The 27,530-nt window shown below is 33.2% G+C and overlaps 1 protein-coding gene across 1 annotated transcript; it reads left to right on the top strand.

Annotated features, from left to right (window-relative positions):
* The first annotated feature begins 1,379 nt into the window (after nucleotides 1-1,379).
* Nucleotides 1,380-26,380, top strand: LOC126880984 (zinc finger protein 208-like). The gene is made up of 6 exons (XM_050645066.1): nucleotides 1,380-1,404; nucleotides 1,497-2,960; nucleotides 8,157-9,620; nucleotides 19,223-20,686; nucleotides 24,456-24,773; nucleotides 25,485-26,380. The coding sequence occupies exons 1-6, from the start codon at nucleotides 1,380-1,382 to the stop codon at nucleotides 26,378-26,380; spliced, it is 5,631 nt and encodes a 1,876-aa protein (XP_050501023.1).
* Nucleotides 26,381-27,530: the final 1,150 nt, after the last annotated feature.

The following is a 27,530-nucleotide window of genomic DNA, read 5'->3' on the forward strand; positions in this document are numbered from 1 at the left end:
TAATGTCGTCCACCACTAATTTACATCTAATTGGGTTCTTGGATATTACCATCGATTGGGTTTTCTCTGTTGATAGTCTCGTTTTTTCTCACATAAGTATGTACAATATTACATTTAATCATACTACACAAACAAACAGTTTCAGTATCTTCAGAATATATGAACATATACATAGTATAATTTACTTACCGGAATAGTCATATTCAGAAAATTATTAATTAAACTAACTCATTTGCCGAAACTAAACGAAAAACATTTTTGAAGTTATTCTTCTTTAGGCGCGATTGAGAGTAAAATTTCATAATACTGCGCGCATGCGCACACAGACAGTATGTACTTAGTTGCATTGAATTGTTCAGAATTAAAAAACGGCTCCGAACTCTTGGGAGGAAACAGATAAGAGGTAGAGCATTGGACTAGAGATAAAGAGGTCGTGGGTTCAAATCCCGGACGATTCACGTTTTTTTTTAATTTTTGGTAGTTTATTAAAAAATTTTTGAAAGTGGTAGGTAAGAAAGTTTAATATTTAAATAAAATGCAAATATAAACAGTTAAGTATATTTATTTCGTTGAAATTATATAATAGAAGTATAACTTCTTACGTGCGTACAGAGTACACACACATTCTTTTTTTTTTTTATTTACAATAGTACACTCACACACTCGTCAAAAATTGGCACCCTTAGTCAAGTGCTAAGAATATACTGACGTTTTTAATTCCAATCTCAGCCGCGACTCGGATCTGAGTCATGAGCACAAAGAGCTAAACGCTACCGACCCGGATCCGAGTCATGAGCAGTGAACATGTTAAAAACTCATTCGCACTGTTTTACGACTACCTGCTTACTTTTCTGTCTACATGATGAGCGTGCTAATAACCGGCAAAATAACGCAAAAGATGGAAAACGTAATACATTGCTAAACAAAAAGAGATGAAAATAGTGGAGGTGGAAATTATCGTTATAAACATATAAATTAACATTACATTACATAGTTTCCCACCTTTAGACGTCTATGACAGGAGTATTTTATAAAATTCTACACTGTCACAATGACAATTGTCATACTCCTCTGATACGTCTAAAGGTGGGAAACTATGTAATGTAATGTTAATTTGTACGTTTATAACGATAATTTCCACCTCCACTAGTTTCATCTAATTTATTTTCGCAATGTATTGTTTTCCATCTTTTGCGTTATTTTTCCGGTTATTAGCACGCTCATCACTGTATATAGAAGTAGTGTCCCTTAATAATTACTGTGTTAAATATGTAATTTTTAATTTAATTTCTCAAAAATTTTTATTAAACATATGGGTCGAACTAACCAAGCTTTACATTGACCATTTCAAATGACATTTTTCATTCAAGTCATTCAGAATGGTGACTAGATTATTACTATCCCGTATATTTATATGATTCTATCGCGTATCTCAATTTTTTGTCGATGGCTCTATATTATCCCCGTTAGAAGACTAAACGTATGTTATTTTTTAGGATTGAAAAACATTCCTGAAAGAAGAAAATCTCTCAAAAACTTTGAGGGCAAAGGAAAATTACACAGTTGTAATTTTTGTGGAGCGTCCTTCCTCCAAGGAGATGAATGGAGTAAACACTTGAAAACACACCAAACGACAGTTTTAACCAAATTATTTCTCTCTACTAAATTAAAGAATCTTGTTGATCGCAGACTATTAGAGAAAGATGAGAACTGCGATTCTTTTCGTAAACTGCTGTACGTAAATTTATCTGACGCCGTTTTTACAACTAAATCTTTTGCAACAGTAAAGGCTTATGCCAAGAAAACTAAAAACGGTAAAAGTATGAATGATGTTAAAGCTCATGTCAATTCAAAAAGGGTTAGTTGTAAAATATGTAAGAAGACGTACTCTTCACGTAAGGGTCTGAATGCACACATGGAAGTACATGCCAAAGAAAAGAAATTTAAATGTGACCTGTGCGATCGAACTTTTACGTATGAAAGTTATCTTAAAAAACACGCAGTTCTTCATTCTAAGGAGAAAAAGTTCGAATGTAATATATGCTTTAAACGATTTAGTTTAAAGGAATATTTACGCACTCATCTAATTCTACATACAGGCGAAAAGAAAGTTAAATGTCCCGTCTGTAGTAAAGCATTTGCTTATAAAAATAATGTGAAAAGGCATTTGAAAACCCACGAGAAGAATTTTACCTGTCACTTGTGCTCTAAACGTTTTAGTGAAAAAAGACATCTGGTTCGGCATCTGGTTGTGCATAGTGTTTCTCGCCCTGATAATACTAAGTGTATGATATGCTCCAAGGAGTTCTCGAATAACGAACAATTAAAAGAGCACTTTGACAGTTTACACGGAGCAAAACAATTTAAATGTGACATTTGTCCTGCTGCATTTGCAACAAAGACAAACTTGGGTTATCATTTAGCGTGGCATAAGGGAGAAAAAACACATCAATGTAATATCTGCAAGAAAGCCTTTCAATTTAGACACATGTTGAAATCACATTTATTAATACATAAAGGCCAAGAACCTTTTAAATGTTCATATTGTTCAAAAGCCTTTACTCATTCTGGAAGTTTAAAACTGCATGAAAAAATTCACACGGGCGAGAAAGTCTATTGTAAAGTTTGTAACAAAGGCTTCACACAACCTTCCAACTTATACGAGCACCACAGAATAGTTCACGAGAAGAGAAAAGATTATCAATGTACGATTTGTTCAAAAGCCTTTCCTCAGAAAAAGAATCTTCAATACCATATATTAACGCATACTGGGGAGAGACCCCACAAATGTGACATATGTTCACGTTCGTTTGTGACCAAAAGTTCTTTGGTAGGGCATATTTCTAGTATACATGAGAAGAGGAAACATAAATGTGACAAATGTTCAAAAGAGCTAAGTTCTCGTTCAAGTCTAATTCGGCATATGTACTCGCATTTTAAGAATAGACCTCACAAGTGCAGTTCGTGTCCAAAATCTTTTACTACGAAACAATTACTGACCTACCATAGTATGGCAACGCATACAGGAGAAAAAAACTTCAAATGTTCAACTTGTTCTAAATCGTTTATCGACGTGTCTTATTTCAGAAAACATTTGAAAATACATACGAAAGAAAAATACAAAAAATAGATGAATAGAAAGTTCATTCTTAGATAGTTGTCATTAATTAACTAATTAACCCCTTAACGTGCACACTCGACATAATTCGAGCGGCATTTTACCTTATGTCACTATAATTTTTCACGCTCGAATGCGATCGAGAATTGAAAATAATAAAGTGAAAGCAAGAAAAAAACAATTGTTTTATTCATATTTGTCATTTACATGGGATTGTAGGCTATAAAACTTACTTATTTAAGAAAAAATATACCCCTTTTTCTACTTAGGTATCACTTACAACTTATCTCTTCGTTGTGAGCCGCTTTCAGACAAATTTGTGTGTTCATATTCTGATTCGCTTATTTTTCAATATATAAATCATGCTCCTGTGCAGTAAACAAAATATGCTCCAATAAAAAAATTATCGTTCAACCATAGTTATATATTAGCATAGAGAGAGTGTCATTCAGAGCGAAGTGACGACACCATCTTTTTTATTTGGATTAATGCCGTTTCACTCTTACGCATAGTAAAGCTGCGACAGTTGTCCTCCACTTCCGTGCCTATACTCACACTAATTGTCATCTTAGTTTCTCGATACAATGTGTTAGAAAGAGATGCCGCAAACCAGTCCATGAGATCTTGTCGTCAGGAAGCGCGGAAGGTAGGCTCACTCTATGTTAGTATATACCTCTATGCGTTCAACGCATCGTCCTTCCCATTATTCCAACACAAATTGTGATTGTCCAGTGAATCACTTTTTACGTTAAAAATAAATTGATTTTTTTTTGGCCGGTCTTTTTCCAAAAAATTGTGCAGTAAGGGGTTAAAAAACATTGTCACCTGCCAACTCATTAAGTTGGTAGGCGAACGCAGACAATACGTACATGTGACCTCTTTTCGAGTAGGGACTATATGTTCCCTCTAAACTATATGTTAATTGTAAAATTCCCTCATCTTCCTATAGTCTTGGCACCCGTATGGCTTATAATTTTTAAACGCCTCGGAGGTTGTTACCAGAGAAGGTTTCCACTGTTTTTAATCTGATGGGTTGTAGAATGATATTTTAATGTCGTTTTATGTATTATTAGATTGAAAACTTAGTCTGTTTCTTAGCAGATATCGCTACGGCATCCCAGCCATTTCGTTCGTTGCAATCCAAGACTGCACGCGCCGGAGTATCCTGGTTCAATCAGAGAGAAGAGCATGTGTCTACTGACGAGGGGCAAGAAATTCACGAAACCGGTATAGACTCTTGCTGCACTCTCTGACTGAACTAGAATATAATGCTGCTGCGTGTTCGGGTTGCAACGAAATTGAAAATGTGTATACATTTTTAATGTTTAATTTAGTTACTCTATTTGGAGTACGTAGGAAATCTTCTCGTTGGAGCTTTACCACGCTGAGCAGATGGGACGTGAATTACAAATTGTAAAATTCCCTCATCTTCCTATAGTCTTGGCACCCGTATGGCTTATAATTTTTAAAAGCCTCGGAGGTTGTTACCAGAGCAGGTGCCCACTGTTTTTAATCTGATGGGATGTACAATGATATTTTAATGTCGTTTTATGTATTATTTTATGGAAGACTTAGTCTGTCCACATTCTATATTGTTTATCCTTGTTTAACTTATTGTGATTTCTATGGAAAAGCGGCTTACTTTTGCTATACTAGTTTCTGTGAGTTAAAAAGAGACCTAGTATAAAAAGTAAGTCGTGAATAATTTTATGCATGGGAAAAGTTAGAGTGGAAGTACTATACTCGCTTTATTTTTATTTTGCGCTTGATTCGTTACATTATGTTAAAGTCATACAATAAAATGTTAGAAATAACGCTTGTTTTGTTATTCTAACAATTTTTTTATATTTTGAACATGTAATACCGTTTTTTATATGTGCGGCATTAAGTGCCACAGTGTGTCCACTCATGTAACTTTACGAGACGTGGCTACCGGAGGGTTAAGTTAAATCCAACCACTGTTTGGTTCTGTAGCTATTTAGCACGTACAAAGTTAACTGAAGATGGACTGATAAGTCCGAAAACGTTTGTTCTGAACCTACTTTGGATTTTTAAATTTTAATTCCTAATTAAAGTTATACCAGTTAAAGCTTTTCAACTACATAAGGTATACAGCCAGTTCGCGGGAACCATCCCGTTTTAATAAATAATACGTTACAGGTAAACAGAGTTAACAAAAACCGTCAAGGTCACTTGCAGCGCATAAACGAATGTCTGCTATCTCTTCTCACGGTTGCAGACAAAGTGGTTTTACTGTAACTAATTCTTAATTTTAAATACCAGAGACAATTACTTTTCACTATATTAACTTCATTTAAGCATATAATTTGGACCACATATACTACACATATAAAGGTTCAAATTTAGATACGAGGCCATCTCAGTTTTTGTTCCTTTTACAAAAATGGCGGGCATTCAAAATGGCGACTATACGTATGTGACTAATAGCACGATAACTTTTGAACGAAACGTCAGATTTCAACCAAATTTGGTGTATAAGTTCTTTTTTTGACGAATAAAATCGAGGTCTTGAACCGGAAGAATCGGTTTACCAGAATTTGTGTTTTTACTGTTTTTATGTAATAATATGTTGTTTCTTTTTCAATTCTTTCACCCTGTATATATAAATTTTTCAAAAAGGTAACAACGCCATTGAAAAGAGTGTAAATATATTTTTTAGGAAATATTTTGAACTTTTCAGTTGTGTTAGTTACCATTTAATAAATGCATAACGTATGTTCACATGTACCTATGGGCGACAGATTCATTTTGAATGCCCGCCATTTTTGTAAAAGACTAAATCTGAGATGGCCTCATATCTAAATTTGAATCTTTGTATGTGTAGTATGTGTGGTCCAAATGATATGCTTTTACCATTAAATACACAATAATTCTTATATTATTATTTGCACGAATTTGCCGCACATAGGTACCTACATGTGAAGATACGTTATGCATTTTTTAAATAGTAATTAATATAACTAAAGAGTTCAAAATATTTCCTAAAAAATATTTTTACGCTCTTTTTCACGCCGGTATCAGCTTTTTGAAAAATTAATATATACAGGGTGAAAGAATTGAAAAAGAAACAACATATTTTTACATAAAAAAACAGTAAAAACACAAATTCTTCCGGTTCAAGACTTCGATATTATTCATCAAAAAAAGAACCTATATACCAAATTTGGTTGAAATCTGACATCTCGTTCAAAAGTTATCGTGCTATTAGTCACATATGTATAAGCGCCATTTTGAATGCCCGCCATTTTTGTAAACAAAAACTGAGATGGCCTCATATCTAAATTTGAACCTCTATATGTGTAGTATACGTGGTCCAAATTATATGCTTCTACCATTAAATGCACAATAATTCTTATAATATTTGCACGAATCTGCCGCATGTAGGTACAGGGTTATTCACTATTATTTGACCCCCCTGTAAACTGCTTTATTTACAGAATAAGAAAAAAATGTAAAATACAAAAGTTATTCTATTTTTAAAATATGATTTTTTACATATATAACATACTAGTGACGTCATCCATCTGGGCTTGATGACGTAATCGACTATTTTTTTAAATGAGAATAGGGCTTGTGTGCTAGCTCATTTGAAAGGTAATTCAATTTTCTATTCAGTAATATAAGCATTAAGATAATTATTTATACAGGGTGTCCAAAAAAAATTTTTTTGAATTAAATTTATTGAAACAAAAGGAAGAATGTATGTAATTTATTTAATTTAAAATACGTTTTACTGCTGTTAGAAAACAGAAATAAAAGTTTGTTGCACAAATAAACATTGATTTTTGCTTCAATTAAATGTTCAAACTGACAAGAGGCAGATGGGTGGCACCTTGAACATTGAATTTAAGTGAAAAGTAAGACATAAATGATCAATAATCATTTATGTCTAATTTCTAACAGCAGTGGAATGTATTTTGAATTAAATAAATTACATACATTCTTCTTTTTGTGTCAATTAATTTAATTAAAAAAAGGTTTTTTGGACATCCTGTCTAATTAATCATGTTAATGTTTATATTACTGAATAGGGAATTGAATAACCTTTCAAATGAGCTAGTACTCGACCCCTATTCCCATTTAAAAAAATAATCCATTACGTCATCACGCCCAAATGGATGACGTCACTAGTATGATATTTATGTCAAAAATCATAATTAAAAAATCGCATAACTTTTGTATTTTACATTTTTTTCTAATTCTGTAAATAAAGCAGTTTACAGGGTGGTCAAAATATAGTGAATAACGCTGTACATGTGAAGATACGTTTTGCGCTTAATAAATAGTAATTAACATAACTAAAAAGTTAAAAATATATCTTAAAAAATATTTTTACGCTCTTGTTAATGGCCGTATTAACTATTTCAAAACTTAATACATACAGGGTGAAATAATTGAAAGAAAAACAACATATTTTTACATAAAAACCAGGAAAAACACAACTTCTGGTAAACCGATTCTTCCGGTTCAAGACCTCGATCTTATACATAAAAAAAGAACCTATATATCAAATTTGGTTGAAATCTGAAGTCTCGTTCAAAAGTTATTGTGCTATTAGTCACATATGTATAGTCGCCCTTTTGAATCCCCGCCATTTTTGTAAAAGGCAAAATCTGAGATGGTCTCCCATCTAAATTTGAACCTTTATATATGTAGTATATGTGGTCCAAATTATATGCTTCTATATAATATTTGCACGAATCTGCTGCACTAGGGTGTGCAATGCTGATATACATGGGCTTTGTAAGGTTGTGAGGGTTGTAAGGTTTGTGAGGTTATCCCTAAACCTGGACAATACATTGCGTAAAGCATTGCATATTAAAAATATGAGTCGAACTAACTAAACTTTACATTGACAGTGTCAAACGACATTCTTCACGACATTCATCAAGGTGACTAAATAGATTATTACCATGCCGTATATTTATATGATTCTTTCGCCTATCTCAATTACGATTTTTGTCGATGACTCTATATTATCCCCGTTAGAAGACTAAACGTATGTATTATTTTTTAGGATTGAAAAACATACCTGAAAGAAGAAAATATCACAAAAACTTTCATGGCCAAGGAAAATTACACAGTTGTAATTTTTGTGGAGCGTCCTTCCTCCAAGAAGATGAATGGAGTAAACACTTAAAAACACACCAAACGACAGTTTTAACTAAATTATCTCTCTCTACTAAATTAAAGAATCTTGTTGATCACGGACTATTAGAGAAACACGGTAACTGCGAGTCTTTTCGTAAACTGTTGTACGTAAATTTATCTGACGCCATTTTTACAACTAAATCTTTTGCAACAGTAAAGGCTTATACCAAGAAAACTAAACGTGGTAAAAGTGTGAATTATCTTAAAGCTCATGTCAATTCAAAAAGAGTTAGTTGTAAAATATGTAAGAAGATGTACTCTTCACCCAAAGCTCTGAATACACACATGGAAGTACATGCTAAAGAAAAGAAATTTAAATGTGACTTGTGCGATCGAACTTTTACATATAAATGTAATCTTAACAGCCACGCAGTTCTTCATTCCAAGGAGAAAAATTTTGAATGTAATATATGCCTTAAACGATTTAGTTTAAAGCGATATTTAAGCATCCATCTAATTCTACATACAGGCGAAAAGAAAGTTAAATGCCCCGTCTGTAGTAAAGCATTTGCTTATAAAATTAATATGAAAAGTCATTTGAAAACCCACGAGAAGAATTTTACTTGCCACTTGTGCTCTAAACGTTTTAGTGTTAAAAAATATCTGGTTCGGCATTTGGTTGTGCATAGTGTTTCTCGTCCTGATAATACTAAGTGTATGATATGCTCCAAGGAATTCTCGAATAACGAACAATTAAAAGAGCACTTTGACAGTTTACACGGAGCAAAACAATTTAAATGTGACATTTGTCCTGCTGCATTTGCAACAAAGACAAACTTGGGTTATCATTTAGCGTTTCATAAGGGAGAAAAAACACATAAATGTAATATCTGCATGAAAGCCTTTCAATTTAGACGCATGTTGAAATCACATTTAGCAACACACACAGGCCAAGAACCTTTTAAATGTTCATATTGTTCAAAAGGCTTTATTCTTGCTCAAAGTTTAAAAATGCATGAGAGAATTCACACGGGTGAGAAGGTCTACTGTAAAGTTTGTAACAAAGGCTTCACACAACCTTCCCACTTATATGACCACCACAGAGTAGTTCACGAGAAGAGAAAAGATTATCAATGTACGATTTGCTCAAAAGCCTTTCCTCAGAAAAAGAGTCTTCAATACCATATATTAACGCATACTGGGGAGAGACCCCACAAATGTGACATATGTTCACGTTCGTTTGTGACCAAAAGTGCTTTGGTAGGGCATATTTCTAATATACATGAGAAGAAGAAACATAAATGTGACAAATGTTCAAAAGAGCTAAGTTCTCGTTCAAGTCTAGTTAAGCATATGTTCTTGCATTCTGATATTAGACCTCACAAGTGCAGTTCGTGTCCAAAATCTTTTACTACGAAACAATCACTGACCTACCATAATATGGCAACGCATACAGGAGAAAAAAACTTCAAATGTTCAACTTGTTCTAAATCATTTACCGACGTGTCTAATTTAAGGAAACATTTGAAAATACATACGAAAGAAAAATACAAAAAATAGATGAATAGAAAGTTCATTCTTAGATAGTTGTAATTAATTAACTAATTAACCCCTTAACGTGCACACTCGAGATAATTCAAGCGGCGTTTTACTTTGTTATTATAATTTTTCACGCTCGAATGCGATCGAGAATTAAAAATATTAAAGTAAAAGCAAGAAAAAAATAATTGTTTTATTTATATTTGTCATTTACATTTTTTTTTTATGTTTATTAGGCAATCTGTTATAACCAGGGGCGTGCGGTGAAATTTGAAACAGGGGAAGCAATTTATAAAAAAAATTGTAAAAACACCTATTTATAATGTAATTCAGTTCTTCTACCATTTTTCGAAAACTTGTCTATAACTTCCTTGTACAAACATGGATATTGTGACATTTCTTTAATCAGATTATATTCAATTGGAAAAGAAAACAAGTAAAATCCTTTATAAAACGGATACATGCTACTAGGTATACTCCCTAGGGAGTAAAAGTACCTTGTCTCCCTAGGGACGAAAAGTAGGTACGCCTTTCCTCCCTACAATCAGGTCAGGAAATGTATAGTTTCGGTAGAGGTAGGTGGAAAAAATATTAGTAACTCACTGGCAATATTTTTTATGTCAATACTCAATATCCTCAGTCTCATATAAAGCTGTTAGGTCTGAACTTAATGAAATCAAGTCAAAATATTGTCCATAAAGACGCATCAAAGATTTTGTTTGTTTTTCAGGAAAATGTGTTTTTTTAATGTATTAAAATTGCACAGCTAAAGAAAGTCTCGGTCATCAAAATTCTTAAAACCTATTTTCCATTCGTTGACATATTTGATCGAAAATCTGGTAAATTGTATAGTTGGCGGTAGCACGATTCGACATCTCCAACATTATCAGTGCGTACCTATTCGTTTCCTTTTAGGCTTAACTTAACTTCTTGCCATCATATTATTCGAGCATTTTTCAAAGTCATCTCTCTATTTTTGTTAATAATATCTTTAAATACGCTAATTTTTTTACACAGAAACCAATCTCGTTTATCTTGCATTGCAATACATTAAATAAATTATCGGAGAATGGAAATATTTCTGAAAAAAGCTAAGTTATAAAGTAAAATTCAAATAATCTTTTAAACTATCCAAAAATCCTCTCAAGCTATTTATGGTTTCTGTATCCCACATTTTCACCATTTTCCAAAACACACATATTTTATAATATATTTATATAAATAATATTTATATTTAGTATTTATAATATAAATAATTCTATGTACTTATTTATATAAATAATTCAATAAAATCCATCTTCATACTTTCAAAAAATCAGTCAACGAAGCCCGTCATTGTCAAATGCTGGTAAATCCCATTTAAATTCACCAAAAACATCTTCGTATGCAATTGACAAAACTGCTTATAAGCTAAAGATATGCCCCAAATTTGAACTCGCCGCTCACCATCTAACCCCGATGATTTTTACATAGGCTTGAGTCGCTGGAGAGAAGCAACTTAAAAATCAGATTATTATGCCGATATAACTCCGAATACCACCGTAGAAATACGATCATGGTCCGAGTACGGAAGGATGCAGCATACAGCGCTGCTTATACTAGTATGGGTACCTATTTCATTGCTTAGTTATTTACTGTATGACAAAAATAGAGTAAAATACGTTTGTCTTTTCTTATTAGGTAGGTACTTGCTGCTTGTACTACATAATTAAATATTCTCGTACGCAACTTAAAATCCTGCTTATTATGTGTTTGTTCAATTTTTTTAAAATTATCTCAGTTACTCAGATGGTACGGCATTACTACGGAAACCAAGGGAAGCAATGCTTCCCTTGCTTCCATGGACTGCACGCCCCTGGTTAAAACATATAACAATAGGCACATTTTATCTGAGAAATAATGACATGAAGAGAAATTGTGACCAGCGCCACATATCTATAGAGATAATATTAAATTACTGTATTACATAAATATATTAACTTAGCTACTGTAACAATGTTAATGTCTGTGCGGTAAATCTAATGGTGTCTGTCTCTTTAACCGTTTTGTTTCCTGACTGTTGTCTAACAAATTAATTGCAAGCACATTCGCTTGGCTTTCAAGACGTACGATGTATTTTGCACTTAACTCCACTATCACTTCACTGACGGTTTTCGTTTCCAGATCATTGTAAATATCCCTGTTAGTAACAAACCACGGAGCATCGATTATTGAACGTAACACCTTGGACTGGAATCTCTCAATTATGGATACATTCGACTTGGATGCTGTTCCCCAGAGCTGCAGACCATATGCCCATACTGATTTGAATATTGTGTTGTAGACTAGCAGTTTATTTCTTGTCGTGGGCTTAGACTTACGCCCTAGAAGCCAATAATGCTTACTAAATTTTATGCCCAGTTGTTTCCGTTTGTTCCATATATGGGTTCTCCAGGTTAATCCCCTGTCCAAGTGCATGGACAGATATGTTACAGAGGTAACTGAGGGAATTACCTTATTATTTATTGTTACTGTAGGTGATTCACCGTGACATTTTGTAAAAACAATATGGTTTGATTTTTGTTCATTCAATTTAATTCTCCAATTTTGTGCCCAAGTATTTATTTGATTTAATACTCTCTGGAGTTTTGCAGCAGCTTCGACGGGATTTTTGTGTACTGCTAGGATTGCAGTATCGTCTGCAAAGGTGGTGGTCGTTGTATCACGATTTGTGGGTAAGTCGGCTGTGTAAATCAGATACAGTTGTGGTCCCAGAACGCTTCCTTGCGGTACCCCTGATCTGATGGGATATAGTTTTGTATAGGCTGACTCAAACTTCACTCGAAAGTATCTTTCTGATAAATACGACTTAAGGAGTGTATATAGTTCCTCTGGTAAGTTCTTTTTCAGTTTATACAAGAGTCCTTGATGCCAAACTTTATCAAAAGCCTGGCTAACATCGAGGAATGCTGCTGAACAGTAATTTTTTTCTTCAAAGGTTTTATTTATAACGTTGACCACTCTGTGAACTTGTTTGACGGTACCATGCTCTTTCCTAAAGCCAAATTGGTGGTCGGGTATCATATTTCTGTCTGTTAGTATTTGTAGAAGTCTTTTTTCTATTATTTTTTCCATGATCTTAGACATTACTGGCATTAAACTAATTGGTCGATATGTAGTGAGCTCATTTGGAGGTTTTCGTGATTTTTGTATAAGGATAATTTCCGCAATTTTCCATTGGATTGGGAAGTGTTTTAGCCTTAGTACCGCATTACACAATTAAGTTAGCATTTTAATTGCTTTGGTAGGTAGATTTTTAATTACCTCACCTGTGATTAAGTCATAGCCAGGTGCTTTCTTTTTTATTAGATTATTGTTGATTATGTTTTGAACTTCTTTGGGTGAAGCGTGTAGTGTGTTTTCTCCTGTCGGGGTTTGGTTCTGTAGGAAATTGTAGATTTCTTGATCGTTATTTGTTGCAGCAGCTGGTATAGGTTTGAAAACTTCTTCTAGGTATTCGCCGAAAGTTTCTGCCTTTTCATTGTTTGTTCTGGCCCATGTTCCGTTAGATTTTCTAATTGGTGGGATATGACGATGTTGCTGTTTTAATTTTTTTGTAGCCTTCCATAGCGCATAATCGCTGGCATCTGACGGCGTTAAATTTTCTAGGTATTCTTGAACGCTGTTATTTTTCAGTTGTTTTAGTAGTTCCTTCAATTGTCGTGCTGCTCTATTGAGCCTTAACTTGTCATCTGGATGTCTAGTTTGCTTCCAAGTTCTACTCAGATACCTTTTTTCAATTATTTTTTCTCTGACATTTATTGGACAATTAATTTTTTGTTTTGTTTTTGTTGGTGGAGGTGTTGATTTCCATGCAGCTTCCTGAATCATTGTTGTGTAATTTTGGATTTCTTTTTCTAGTTCTTCTGGTGACTTAAGTGATACGTTTAGTTCAATATTTGCTTCAACCCTTTCTCTGAAAGCTTGCCAGTTGGTTTTGTAATTGTGCAACTTGGGCAGAGGCTCTTTTTCTTTAATTCCTGAATGTACAGTTGCTACTACAGGAGTATGATCAGACTCTATATCGAAATTTGATTCGATACTTAGATATCCCCTTGAGAACTCTTTTGTAACAAAGAAATCTAAACAGTCGGGAACTTTCTGCGGGTCGGATGGCCAGTATGTAGGCTGATACGTAGACAAATGGTCCAAGTGTTGTTCTGATATGATTTGATGTAGTACCCTGCCTCTTCCAGGAGCGCACAGTGTTGAACCCCAACTAGTATGTTTGGCGTTATAGTCTCCACCTGCCAGGAAACGGTTACCAAGTTGGTTAAAGAGATTACTTAAAGAATTTTTGTTAGCTCTATAATTTGGTGGGCAGTATACAGCAGCTATCGAGATTGGTCCGATCCAATCTTCTATTTCAATGGAGACTGCTTGCAGATCTGGTTGTTCAATCTTTTGTAAAATATGGTGTTTTATACCCTTTCTAATGATTATAGCTGCTCCAGCACTGGCTCTTCTTGCTGCGTCTGGATGGGCAGCATTGTACATTAAATAGTTGGATATTCTAAAACTATTTTCTGATGTTAAGTGAGATTCAGATATTAGAATTATATCTAGGTTGTGAAATTTTAAAAATGCCTCAATTTCATTCTTCCGATTTATGACCCCATTGGCGTTCGTCATTTACATGGGATTGTAAGCTATAAAACTTACTTATTTAAGAAAAAATATACCCCTTTTTCTACTTAGGTATCACTTACGACTTATCTCTTCGTTGTGAGCCGCTTTCAGACAAATTTGTGTCTTCATATTCTGATTCGCTTATTTTTCAATATATAAATCATGCTCCATCCATCCATCCAATGGCACTACAGCCCAAATCGAGCCTTGGCCTCCTTCAACAAGCTTCTCCAATCATTTCGATTTACCGCTGTTCTTTTCCATGAACGCGTTCCCAGGAAGTTCCTGGCATCCTCATCGACTTCGTCTTCCCATCTCTTTTTAGGTCTTCTGCTCAGTTTACTGCTCCTGCGCAGTAAACAAAATACGCTCCAATAAAAAAATTATCGTTCAACGCATCGTCCTTCCCATTATTCCAACAAAAATTGTGATTGTCCAGTGAATCACTTTTTACGTTAAAAATAAATTTATTTTTTTGTGGCCGGTCTTTTTCCAAAAAATGATGCAGTAAGGGGTTAAAAAACATTGTCACCTGCCAACTCGTTAAGTTGGTAGGCTAACGCAGACGATACATACATGTGACCTCTTTTCGAGTATGGACTATATGTTCCCTCTAAACTATATGTTAATTGTAAAATTCCCTCATCTTCCTATAGTCTTGGCACCCGTATGGCTTATAATTTTTAAACGCCTCGGAGGTTGTTACCAGAAAAGTTTCCACTGTTTTTAATCTGATGGGTTGTAGAATGATATTTTAATGTCGTTTTATGTATTATTAGATTGAAAACTTAGTCTGTTTCTTAGCAGATGTCGCTACGGCATCCCAGCCATTTCGTTCGTTGCAATCCAAGACTGCACGCGTCGGAATATCTTGGTTCAATCAGAGAGAAGAGCATATGTTTCTACTGACGAGGGGCAAAAAATTCACGAAACCGGTATAGACGCTTGCTGCACTCTCTGACTGAACTATAATATAATGCTGCTGCGTGTTAGGGTTGCAACGAAATTGAAAATAAAGTAAGTTATCAATCGAAGTAGCACATAAAACGACAATAAATGTCGTTCCCATGCCACAAGATTGACAACATGTGGAATAGTTTCTTTGGTTACAACCTTCCGAGATTTTCAAAATTTATAAATCAAACAGAATTTTAAATAATTCACAACGCATCTGCTCAGCGTGCTAAAAGCTCCAACAAGAAAGATTCCTTATTGCTCCTACAAGAGTAAATGAATTCAAAATGTAATAAACATTTTCAATGTCTTTGCGACACGAAAATGCAGAGCTGCATAATACTCTGGTTAAATCGGAGAGTGCAGGAAGAGTCTATACCGGTTTCGGAGATCTTTTCCTCCTCATCAGTAGTCCCATATCCTCTTCTCTCCGATTTTTCCACGTATGATACTTGGAGCCTTTCCGAATTGCAAAGAAAGAAATGTCACGGATGAACTAGAGCCATCTACCGAAAAACAAAGTAAGTTATCAATCGAAATAGCACAGAAAACGACAATAAATGTCGTTCCCATACCACCAGATTAACAACAGGTGGAATACTTTCTTTGGTTACACCTCCTGAGATTTTCAAAATTTATAAGTCACAAATTGTAAAATTCCCTCATCTTCCTATAGTGTTGCCACCCGTATGGCTTATAATTTTTAAAAGCCTTGGAGGTTGTTACCAGAGAAGATTCCCACTGTTTTTAATCTGATGGGATGTAGAATGATATTTTACGTTTTATGTATTATTGGATGAAAACTTAGTCTCTCCATATTCTATATTGTATATCCTTGTTTAACTTATTGTGATTTCTATGGAAAAGAGGCTTACTTTTGCTATACTAGTTTCTGTGAGTTAAAAAGAGACCTAGTATAAAAAGTAAATCGTGAATAATTTCATGCATGGGAAAAGTTAGAGTGGAAGTACTATACTCGCTTTTTTTTAATTTGGCGCCTGATTCGTTACATTATGTTAAAGTCATACAATAAAATGTTAAAAATAACGCTTGTTTTGTTATTCTAACAAATTTTTGATATTTTTAACATGTAATATCGTTTTTATATGTGCGGCATTAAGTGCCACAGTGTGTCCACTTATATAACTTTATGAGACATGGCTACCGAAGGGTTAGGTTAAATCCAACCACTGTTTGGTACTGGAGCTATTTAGCACGTGCAAATTTAATTGAAGATGGACTGATAAGTCCGAAAGCGTTCGTTTGCACTTTGGATTTTCAACGAAAACTTTTCGTTTATAAATTCGCAAAATCTGTGTGTTATTGCTTTGCCGCTCCTGCAATACTTAGACCAGATTTATCGATGGATCCTTATGTAGTTTTGTCTTCTAAATCCAAATCTGAAAACGGCATTTCGATATCTCTAACCGTCTTCAAGATAATCGACCTCGAAAGTCTAAAATGTGACGTCACAATCCTTTTATTTTCTGCTGACACACTAAACGTCAGCTGAAATCGTTGCTAGTAAGTAGGCTAGTTTTTTAATCTGAATTTGTTAAGCAAAGCATAGGTTATTTACATTATTTGAGTTTGACGCTTCGTGAATGTCAAACTAAATTTTAAATAAAGTATTAATAAAATATCAATGACATTTGATAGTGAATTTAATTATTATATAAAATAAATAAGATGTTCAAAAATACAATTTGAGTATATTTTGAAAGCAATAATTTATTAACAATTTTAAAAAGGTTTATACGGGTATACGGCCTCCCCTTTAATGGTAGTAATGATAAATGGACTGTTTGTTATGATATGAAAATTGTTATTAAAGTCGGTTCGCTAAACTCAGACACAACTGGCTAGTGATTTTAGTAGGTAATTTTTTTGTTTTTTGCCAATTTTTACAAAATTGGCAAGATTACTAATTATTTAGTAATTATTAACTATTTAGTAATTTATTATTTTTGCCAAATTGGTAAAATTATTGACTAAAATCACTAGCCAGTTGTGTCTGAGTTTAGCGAACCGACTATATGAAATGTTGTTTGGAATAAAAAATTATGGTCTGATATGTGCAATTACATCCTTCTAATGAAAAAGACTATTTGAAGATTTTTCTCAAATTATGGATACCAACAACTCATTTTCATTTATAACTCTTTTATTTTTAATTTGACGAAGAAAAGTTGTTCTTCATAAAAAGCTCTTCATGGTCTAAGATTTATGATGCAACCATCATATATCAAATTTTATTAATTTTATACGAGGTTATAAAAAATATGAATTTCGATCAAGATTAAAGTACCTTTATAGTTCACAACATTTAAATCAGAATGATATAATTGCACATTAAAACGTAATTTTTAATTCTAAACAACTTTTCATAATAGCAAGTTTCCATATTATGAATTAAAATACGTATATAAACAAATTTTTCGTTATGATAATGCTCGCATTTTCAGCTTGTTAAATTTTAATTCCTAATTACAGTTTTTTACAAGTTTTTTAACTACATAATATATGGTATACAGCCAGTTTGGGGGAACCATCCCGTTTTAATAAATAATAAATTACAGGTAAAAAGAGTACTGCGAGTACTGCAAAGCTGAAAAAGTAGCAGAGACAGGGAAGAAGGTCGGACTTAACACGGAATTAGAAACGGTAGAGAAATTTAACTACTTGGGCAGTATTTTGAACAACAAAGAAGAGATAGAGGAGGACGTAAAACGGAGAATAGGAATAGCTCAAAACGCATTCAATATGCTAAAGAAAATGTGGTATTCACGTCAGATGACAAGTAAAACCAAGATAAGATTATTCAGCAGCAACGTGAAGACTGTGTTACTATACGGAGCAGAAACTTAAAAAGTGTCAAGAAAATGTATCGGACAGATGCTGGTGTTCATAAATAAATGCCTAAGGAAGATTCTTAACATTTACTGGCCAAACCGCATATTAAACCAAGAGTTAGGGACAAGAACTAACCAGGAACCTATATCTACGACAATATGCAAAAGGAAATGGAGTTGGATGGGGCACACACTAAGGAGACCTGACACAGACATAGCGACGCAAGCCCTACAATACACACCACATGGCAAGAGAAGACCAGGTAGACCCGTAGAAACGTGGAAAAGAAGTGTTGACAAAGAAATTAATGCTATTGGAAAAACGTGGTCAGAAATAAAGATTAGTGCAATGAATAGGACAGAATGGAGGCAGACAATTGACACCCTATGCTCCGCATGGAATGAAGATCAGTAAGTAAGTAAGTAAACAGAGTTAACAAAAACCACCAAGGTCACGTGCAGCGCAAAAACGAATGTCTGCTATCTCTTCTCCTCACGGTTGCAGACAAAGTGGTTGTACTGTAACTAATTCTTAGTTTTAAAACCCAGAGACAATTATTGTTCACTATCTTAACTTCACCTGCGAATATTACTGAAAGTTATTTAATAATGTGAAATGTTTGGAACAGAAACACATTTGGAATCTAAATTAACGTTTATTTTTATAAACGCTGTTATACTTGTACCTTAATATACGATAGGTGTGCAACACTGATATACATGAGTTTCATAAGCGAGGATATCCCTAAACCTGGACAATACATTGCATAATAAAATATTCATATTAAAGCACTGCATATTAAAAATATGGGGCGAACTAACCAAACTTTACATTGATAAACGACATTTTTCACGATATTCATCATGGTGACTAGATTATTACTATGCCGTATATTTATATGATTCTATCTTAATTACGATTTTTGTCGATGACTATGTTATCCCCGTTGGAAGACTAAACGTATGTATTATTTTTTAGGATTGAAAAACATACCTGAAAGAAGAAAATATCTCAAAAACTTTGAGGGCAAAGGAAAATTACACAGTTGTAATTTTTGTGGAGCGTCCTTCCTCAAAGAAGATGAATGGAGTAAACACTTGAAAACACACCAAACGAAAGTTTCAACTCAATTATCTCTCTCTACTAAGTTAAAGAATCTTGTTGATCACAGACTGTTAGAGAAACATAGCAACTGCGATTATTTTCGTAAACTGTTGTATGTAAATTTATCTGACGCCATTTTTACACCGAAATCATTTGCAACAGTAAAGGCTTATGCCAAGAAAACTAAAAATGGTAAAAGTGTGAATTATCTTAAAGCTCATGTCAATTCAAAAAGGGTTAGTTGTAAAATATGTAAAAAGAAGTACTCTTCACCTAAGGGTCTGAAGGTACACATGGAAGTACATGCTAAAGAAAAGAAATTTAAATGTGACTTGTGCGATCGAACTTTTACATATAAAAGTAATCTTACAAAACACGCAGTTCTTCATTCCAAAGAGAAAAATTTCGAATGCAACATATGCTTTAAACGATTTAGTTTAAAGGGATATTTACGCACTCATCTAATTCTACATACAGGTGAAAAGAAAGTTAAATGTCCTGTCTGTAGTAAAGCATTTGTTTATAAAAATAATATGAAAAGTCATTTGAAAACCCACGAGAAGAATTTTACCTGTCAAGTGTGCTCTAAACGTTTTAGTGAAAAAAGACATCTGGTTCGGCATCTGGTTGTGCATAGTGTTTCTCGCCCTGATAATACTAAGTGTATGATATGCTCCAAGGAGTTCTCGAATAACGAACAATTGAAAGAGCACTTTGACAGTTTACACGGAGCAAAACAATTTAAATGTGACATTTGTCCTGCTGCATTTGCAACAAAGACAAACTTGGGTTATCATTTAGCGTGGCATAAGGGAGAAAAAACACATCAATGTAATATCTGCATGAAAGCCTTTCAATTTAGACACATGTTGAAATCACATTTGACAACACACACAGGCCAAGAACCTTTTAAGTGTTCATATTGTTCGAAAGGCTTTATTTTTGCTCAAAGTTTAAAAATGCATGTGAGAATTCACACGAGTGAAAAAGTCTACTGTAAAGTTTGTAACAAAGGCTTCACACAGATTTCCCAATTAAACAGGCACCGCAGAGAAGTTCACGAGAAGAGAAAAGATTATCAATGTTCGATTTGCTCAAAAGCCTTTCCTCAGAAAAAGACTCTTCAATGCCATATATTAACGCATACTGGGGAGAGACCCCACAAATGTGACATATGTTTAAGTACGTTTGTGACCAAAAGTGCTTTGGTAGGGCATATTTCTAATATACATGAGAAAAAGAAACATAAATGTGACAAATGTTCAAAAGAGCTAAGTTCTCGTTCGAATCTAGTTCAGCATATGTTCTTGCATTCTGAGAATAGACCTCACAAGTGCAGTTCGTGTCCAAAATCTTTTACTACGAAACAATCACTGGCCTACCATATGGCAACGCATACAGGAGAAAAAAACTTCAAATGTTCTACTTGTTCTAAATCATTTATCGACTGGTCTAATTTCAGAAGACATTTGAAAATGCATACGAAAGAAAAATACAAAAAATAGATGAATAGAAAGTTCAATAGTAGATAGTTTTAATTCATTAACTAATTAAAAAACATTGTCACCTGCCAACTCGTTAAGTTGGCAGGCGAATGCAGACAATACGTACATGTGACCTCTTTTCGAGTAGGTACTATATATTCCCTCTAAAACTCTAAACTATATGTTATATAAATGTAAAATTCCCTCATCTTCCTATAGTCTTGGCACCCGTATGGCTTATAATTTTTAAACGCCTCGGAGGTTGTTACCAGAGCAGGTGCCCACTGTTTTTAATCTGATGGGATGTACAATGATATTTTAAGGTCGTTTTTTGTATTATTAGATTGAACAAGCTGAAAATGCGAGCATTATCATAACGAAAACTTTGTTTATTTACTTATTTTAATTCATAATATGGAAAATTTGCTATTATGAAAAGTTATTAAGAATTAAAAATTATGTTTTAATGTGCAATTATATCATTCTAATTTAAATGTTGTGAATTATAAAGGTACTTTACTCTTGATCGAAATTAATATTTTTTATATAAAGTCCGTTCGCTAAACTCAGACTCAACTGGCTAGTGATTTAAGCTAGTAATTTTGCCAATTTGATAAAATTGCCAAAAAAATTATTACTAAATAGTTAATAATTACTAAATATTTAGTAATTTTGCAAATTTTGTCAAAATTGGCAAAAAACAAAAAAGTTACGTACTAAAATCTTTAGCCATTTGCGTCTGAGTTTAGCGAACCGACTATACCACGTATAAAATTAATAAGATTTGATATATGATGGTTGCATCATAAATCTTAGACCATGAAGAGCTCTTTTATGAAGAATTACTTTTCTTCGTCAAATTAAAAATAAAAGAGTTATAAATAAAAATGTTATTGGTATCCATAATTTGAGAAAAATCTTCAAATATTTTTTTCCATTAGAAGGATTTAATTGCACATATAAGACCATAATTTTTTATTCCAAACAACATTTCATATATTCGGTTCGCTAAACACAACTAGCTAGTGATTTTAGTCAGTAATTTTGCCAATTCGACAAAAAAATAATTACTAAATAGTTAATAATTACTAAATAATTAGTAATTTTGCCAATTTCGGCAAAATTGGCAAAAAACAAAAAAATGACCTACTAAAATCACTAGCCAGTTGTGTCTGAGTTTAGCGAACCGACTATAATAACAATTTTCACTTCATAACAAATGGAACAGTCCATTTATCATTAGGTAGTCCCATTAAAGGGGGGGCCGTATACTCGTATAAACCTTTGTAAAGTTATTAGTAAATTATTGCTTTCAAAATATACTCAAATTGTATTTTTGAACATCTTATTTATTTTATATAATAATTAAATTCACTATCAAATGTCGTTGATATTTTATTAATACTTAATTTAAAATTTAGTTTGACATTCACGGAATGTCAAAAACTGGCAACGTTGCCCTAGAAATTAGAATAACACATGTAACAAGATCCAACTTACACAACTTGAAAAACGCAATTATTTATTTTCTGTTATAAGAGTTGTACCAGTTTTTTATGACGCGAAGTGAACCATTTTATATTTAGTTTATTTAATATTTAGGAAATAGGATATAATTTAGTTTAGTTTAGATTTTATTTAGTTAATTTATTTTTATTTATTTGATACAAGTTGATTTGTGAATGAATTAGTATCCCCTTGTGATATTATACAGAACTAAAATGTGCCTTCAAAAAGATAGTACAAAACCAATATTTATGATATGGATTATTCTCTCAGTAGAAAATTCATCTGAAGATTTGAGCATGGTGTGTTTATTTACAAATTTCTAATTTTCCCGATATTTAAAAACTCATTCGCGCTGTTTTGCTACTACCTGTTTACTAGTCTATCTACATATATGAAAGTAATATTCCTTAATAAGTACCTACTGTGTTAAATAAATTTTTATTTGATTTCCCAAAACGTATTTATTAAAAATATGGGTCGAACTAACCCACGGTTCTCAGACATTTACTACGGTTGCCTATTTCGACTAACCAATGAACATTAAGACCGCCGTTACGTCACGAGAGTACAGTAATTTGAATCGTAATATGATTAATCGGTATTTTTATCTCTTTGATGTATGGACAATAGTAAAGATAGTTGTGAAATAAAGATGTTTAGTGGATTATAATACCTAATTATGGAAAACTGGTTATATTTGGGTGGTTTAGTACTTAAAATTAATCAGGACCGGTTGTTCATGTCTATCCAACGGTTAATGCAAGATTTACGGAAATCTAGGACTTCACATCTCCATTTTACACTGAAAATTTGTCGCTTATACTGAATTTCCACCAATAGGGCTTTTCATCGATTGTCATTTGTTTCGAGCTTCTGTCATGTGTCACATAATATTAATATATCTACGTCATACGTCTTTGGTTTGTATCATTGGTACATATATGCCAATAACGTATGACGTAGATATAATAGAGAGATTTTGCACCTCTTAAAATAACCGTTGATTTTGGCTCCGCTATGGTTAACTTTATTAAGCATAACGATTACGGCAACGTTAAAAAAGCAGAGTTTTTGCAGCCTGTCAAGTAGGTTTTTCGTGTCATCGTTATCGTTATTTAAACATAACCTCACTTCACAACGTTATTGTAATTTTAAGCATATACTTGAACAGTTTTTGATATTTTAATTTATAGGTCATCAAAATTAGAATCTATGTAAATGTAATTTTACTGATTTTTTTACATTCTGGCAACAAAGCAATTTAACCATTACTATAACGATAACGATAAGCACTACTTTAAACCTCCGTAAAATACGGAATCCCTTATGTTTATCCCTTAATAACGATAACGGATCATATATTCGCTACTGCGCAGACGTAGTATAACGATAACCATAACGCAATTGCAAAATAAGAGGTGCAAAATCTCTCTAATAATATTGTGACACATGACAGAAGCTCGAAACAAATGACTGTGAATGAAAAGCCCTATACTGGATTAACTATTTAATACATCCTTGGAGGTCAGCTAGGATTATGGGAATTAGAATTACTTGTATAATTTATTGTAAGAATTTAAATAACAGGTAATAAATTTGGCCACACTATAGCCTATACCTGGCATTCTAAAATTTCATTAACATTATTATTACGTTAATACATAATGAAATTTTAACGTTTTTTTTTTATTAAAAAATAGGCTTTTCTAATAGGCTATTGTGACGTTAATCAAGTCACCAAACCACAGTCGGGGTAGGCAACCGTAGTAAATGTCTAAGAACCGTGGATCGAACTAACCAAACTTTACATTGACAATAGGGCTTTTCATTCACAGTCATTTGTTTCGAGCTTCTGTCATATGTCGTATGATCTGTGTATACATATTAATATTATACACAGATTATACAACATATGACAGAAGCTCGAAACAAATGACAATCGATGAAAAGCCCTACCTATGCCAAACATTTTTCACGTCATTCATAATGGTGACTAGTTTATTACCAACCGTATATTTATATGATCCCACCGCCTATCTCACTTACGATTGTTTTCAACGGTTCTATATTATATTATTCCTGTTAGAAGACTAAACGTATATATTATTTTTTAGGATTGAAAAACATTACTGAAAGAAGAGAATGTCCCAAGAACTTTAGTGGCAAAGGAAAATTACACAATTGTAATTTTTGTGGAGCATCGTTCGTTCGAGAAGATGAATGGAATAAACACTTGAAAACACACCAAACGAAAGTTTTAAATAAATCATCTTTCTCTACTAAATTAAAGAATCTTGTTGATCACAGACTATTAGAGAAACACGGTGACTGCGATTCTTTTCGTAAACTGCTGTACGTAAATTTATCTGACGCCATTTTTGCAACTAAACCTTTTGCGACAGTAAAGGCTTATGTCAGGAATACAAAAAGCGGTAAATTCTTTTTATGTTCAATTTGTCACAAACCTTTTAAAGCTTTGTACAAGGTAAAAAGACACTTTACAGTTCATTCTCTAGAAAAGATATTCAGATGTCCCATCTGTTCCCAACGTTTTACTCGCAAATATAGCTGGAAAAATCATTTGAAACTACATTTTTCGGAAAATAATTACAAGTGTAGTATTTGCCCAAAAGTTTTTATAACTCTGAGTTATCTTAAGGCTCATTTAAAAACGCATGTCAATTCAACATTTATTTGTAAACTGTGCAATAAGACGTACGGTTCATTTAGTACTTTTAAGGTTCACATGAGTGCACATGTCAAAGAAAAGAAATTTAAATGTGACTTGTGCGATCGAGCTTTTAGATATAAACAAATGCTTAAGATACACGCACTAGTTCATTCTAAGGAAAAAAATTTCGAATGCAAAATATGCTCTACACGATTTACTTTAAAGCAATCTTTGCGCACACATCTAATTCTACATACTGGAGAAAAGAAAGTTAAATGCCCAGTCTGTAGTAGAACATTTTTTCATAAAAATGCTATGTTAAGTCATTTGGGAACCCACGAGAAGAATTTTAACTGTCACTTGTGCTCCAAACGTTTTAGTCTTAAAATACATCTGGTTCGTCATTTGGTTGTGCATAAAGGTGAGAGAAATTATAAATGCGATATTTGTGACAAAACATTTTTTCATAAAGAGACTTTAGTGAGGCACACTTCACGTCCTCATAACACTTATAAGTGTTTGATATGCTTCGAGGAGTTTTCGAATAATACACAATTGAAAGAGCACGTTAACAGTATACACGGAGGAAAACAATATAAATGTGACATTTGTCCTGCTGTATTTGAATCTAACGCAAAATTGGGTTATCATGTAGCATGGCATAAGGGAGAAAAAACGCATCAATGTAATATCTGCCTGAAATCCTTCCAATTTGGATACCTCCTGAAATCGCATTTAAGAATACATACAGGCGAAGAACCTTTTAAATGCTCATATTGTTCAAAAGCCTTTACTAGTGTTGGAAGTTTAAAATCGCATGAAAAAATTCACACAGGTGAAAAAGTCTACTGTAAAGTTTGTAACAGAGGCTTCACACAAACTTCCGTATTAAACAAGCACCACAGAGAAGTTCACGAGAAGAGAAAAGATTATCAATGTACGATTTGTTCAAAAGCCTTTCCTCAGAAAAAGAATCTTCAATACCATATATTAACGCATACTGGGGAGAGACCCCACAAATGTGACATATGTTCACGTACGTTTGTGACCAAAAGTGCTATGATGTCACATATTTCCAATGTACATGAGAAGAAGAAACATAAATGTGACAAATGTTCAAAAGAGTTGAGTTCTCATACAGGTCTAGTTAGGCATATGCTCATGCATTCTGAAAATAAACCTCACAAATGCAGTTTGTGTCCGAAATCGTATGCTCAGAAAGTACTTCTGACCCAGCATATGTTAGCACATACAGGAGAAAAAAACTTCAAATGTTCTACATGTTCTAAATCATTTATCACCGTGTATAAGTTAAGAAGACATATGAATACACATACGAAAACAAACAAAGAAACAGTAGGGGAATAGGAGATTCATTCTTAAGCAAAATTATCTTCCCTATCTTATTAAATCTTGCACGTCATCTGTTCGTATGTGTTCGTTTCTTACTTATTTGAGATGTCCTCACTTTATAGTTTGAGTTATTCTAAAATCCTAATAGTTACCTAAAATGTTGTTCTGAAGCTATTTCCTTGTGGCATTTTTATAATCAACTATAGTGGAGTCACTGAAGGTTTTCACCTCCGATTTCGTTGAACCTCCATCGATTTTCATGAAAATTGGTGAGTAATTAGAGGATACCTCAAGGAACAAAGGTGACATGATGCCAACTTGCGCTTTTACCCTGGGGGTGGATGCCATCCCTTCTCGTAGGTGAAAATTATTTTATTAAAATAATACCATAAGTCGATAGAGGTACAAATTATAAGCAAAATGTATTATATCAAGTTATTAATATAAATCAACACTTTTTGAGTTATTAAAGACCAAAGATTTTATTTTTTAGTAAAGAAATGCATACAGCCCTTTGAAGTTACAAAATTAAAATCGATTTTTTTTCATATATCGAAAACTCTCAGAGATTTTTTATTGAAAATAGACATGTGGCATTTTTATGGCAGCAACATCTTAAAAAAAAATTAAAGTGAAATTTGTGCACCCCATAAAAATTTTATGTGGGTTTTGTTCCCTTAAACCCCCCCAAAACTTTTGTATACGTTCCAATTAAATTATTATTGTGGCACCACTAGTTAAACACAATGTTTTTAAAACTTTTTTGCCTCTTAAAACTTTTTCGATAAGCCAGTGTTTATCGAGATATTTTGAATATTTGTCGAATCCGCCACAGATTTGTATATGGTTAAGTACGATTATAGAGACCTGTTAATAATCTGAAAATTTATTTATAATTTACATTTTTAGGTATATTTTGAAAAAGAAGCTACGTCTCGATAAAAGGTGACTTATGAAAAAAAGACTAAGAGGCAAAAGTTTTAAAAACACTGTGTTTAACTAATGGTACCATAATAATAGTTTAATTGGAACGTACACAAACGTTTGGGGGGTTTAAAGGAACAAAACCCCCATACAATTTTTACGTAATTATATTGAAAAAGAAGCCGCATCTCGATAAAAAATGGCTTATCGAAAAAATACTAGGAGGCAAAAAAGTTTTAAA

The sequence above is a fragment of the Diabrotica virgifera genome, chromosome 2, assembly GCF_917563875.1.
Source record: "Diabrotica virgifera virgifera chromosome 2, PGI_DIABVI_V3a".
NCBI lineage: Eukaryota > Metazoa > Arthropoda > Insecta > Coleoptera > Chrysomelidae > Diabrotica > Diabrotica virgifera.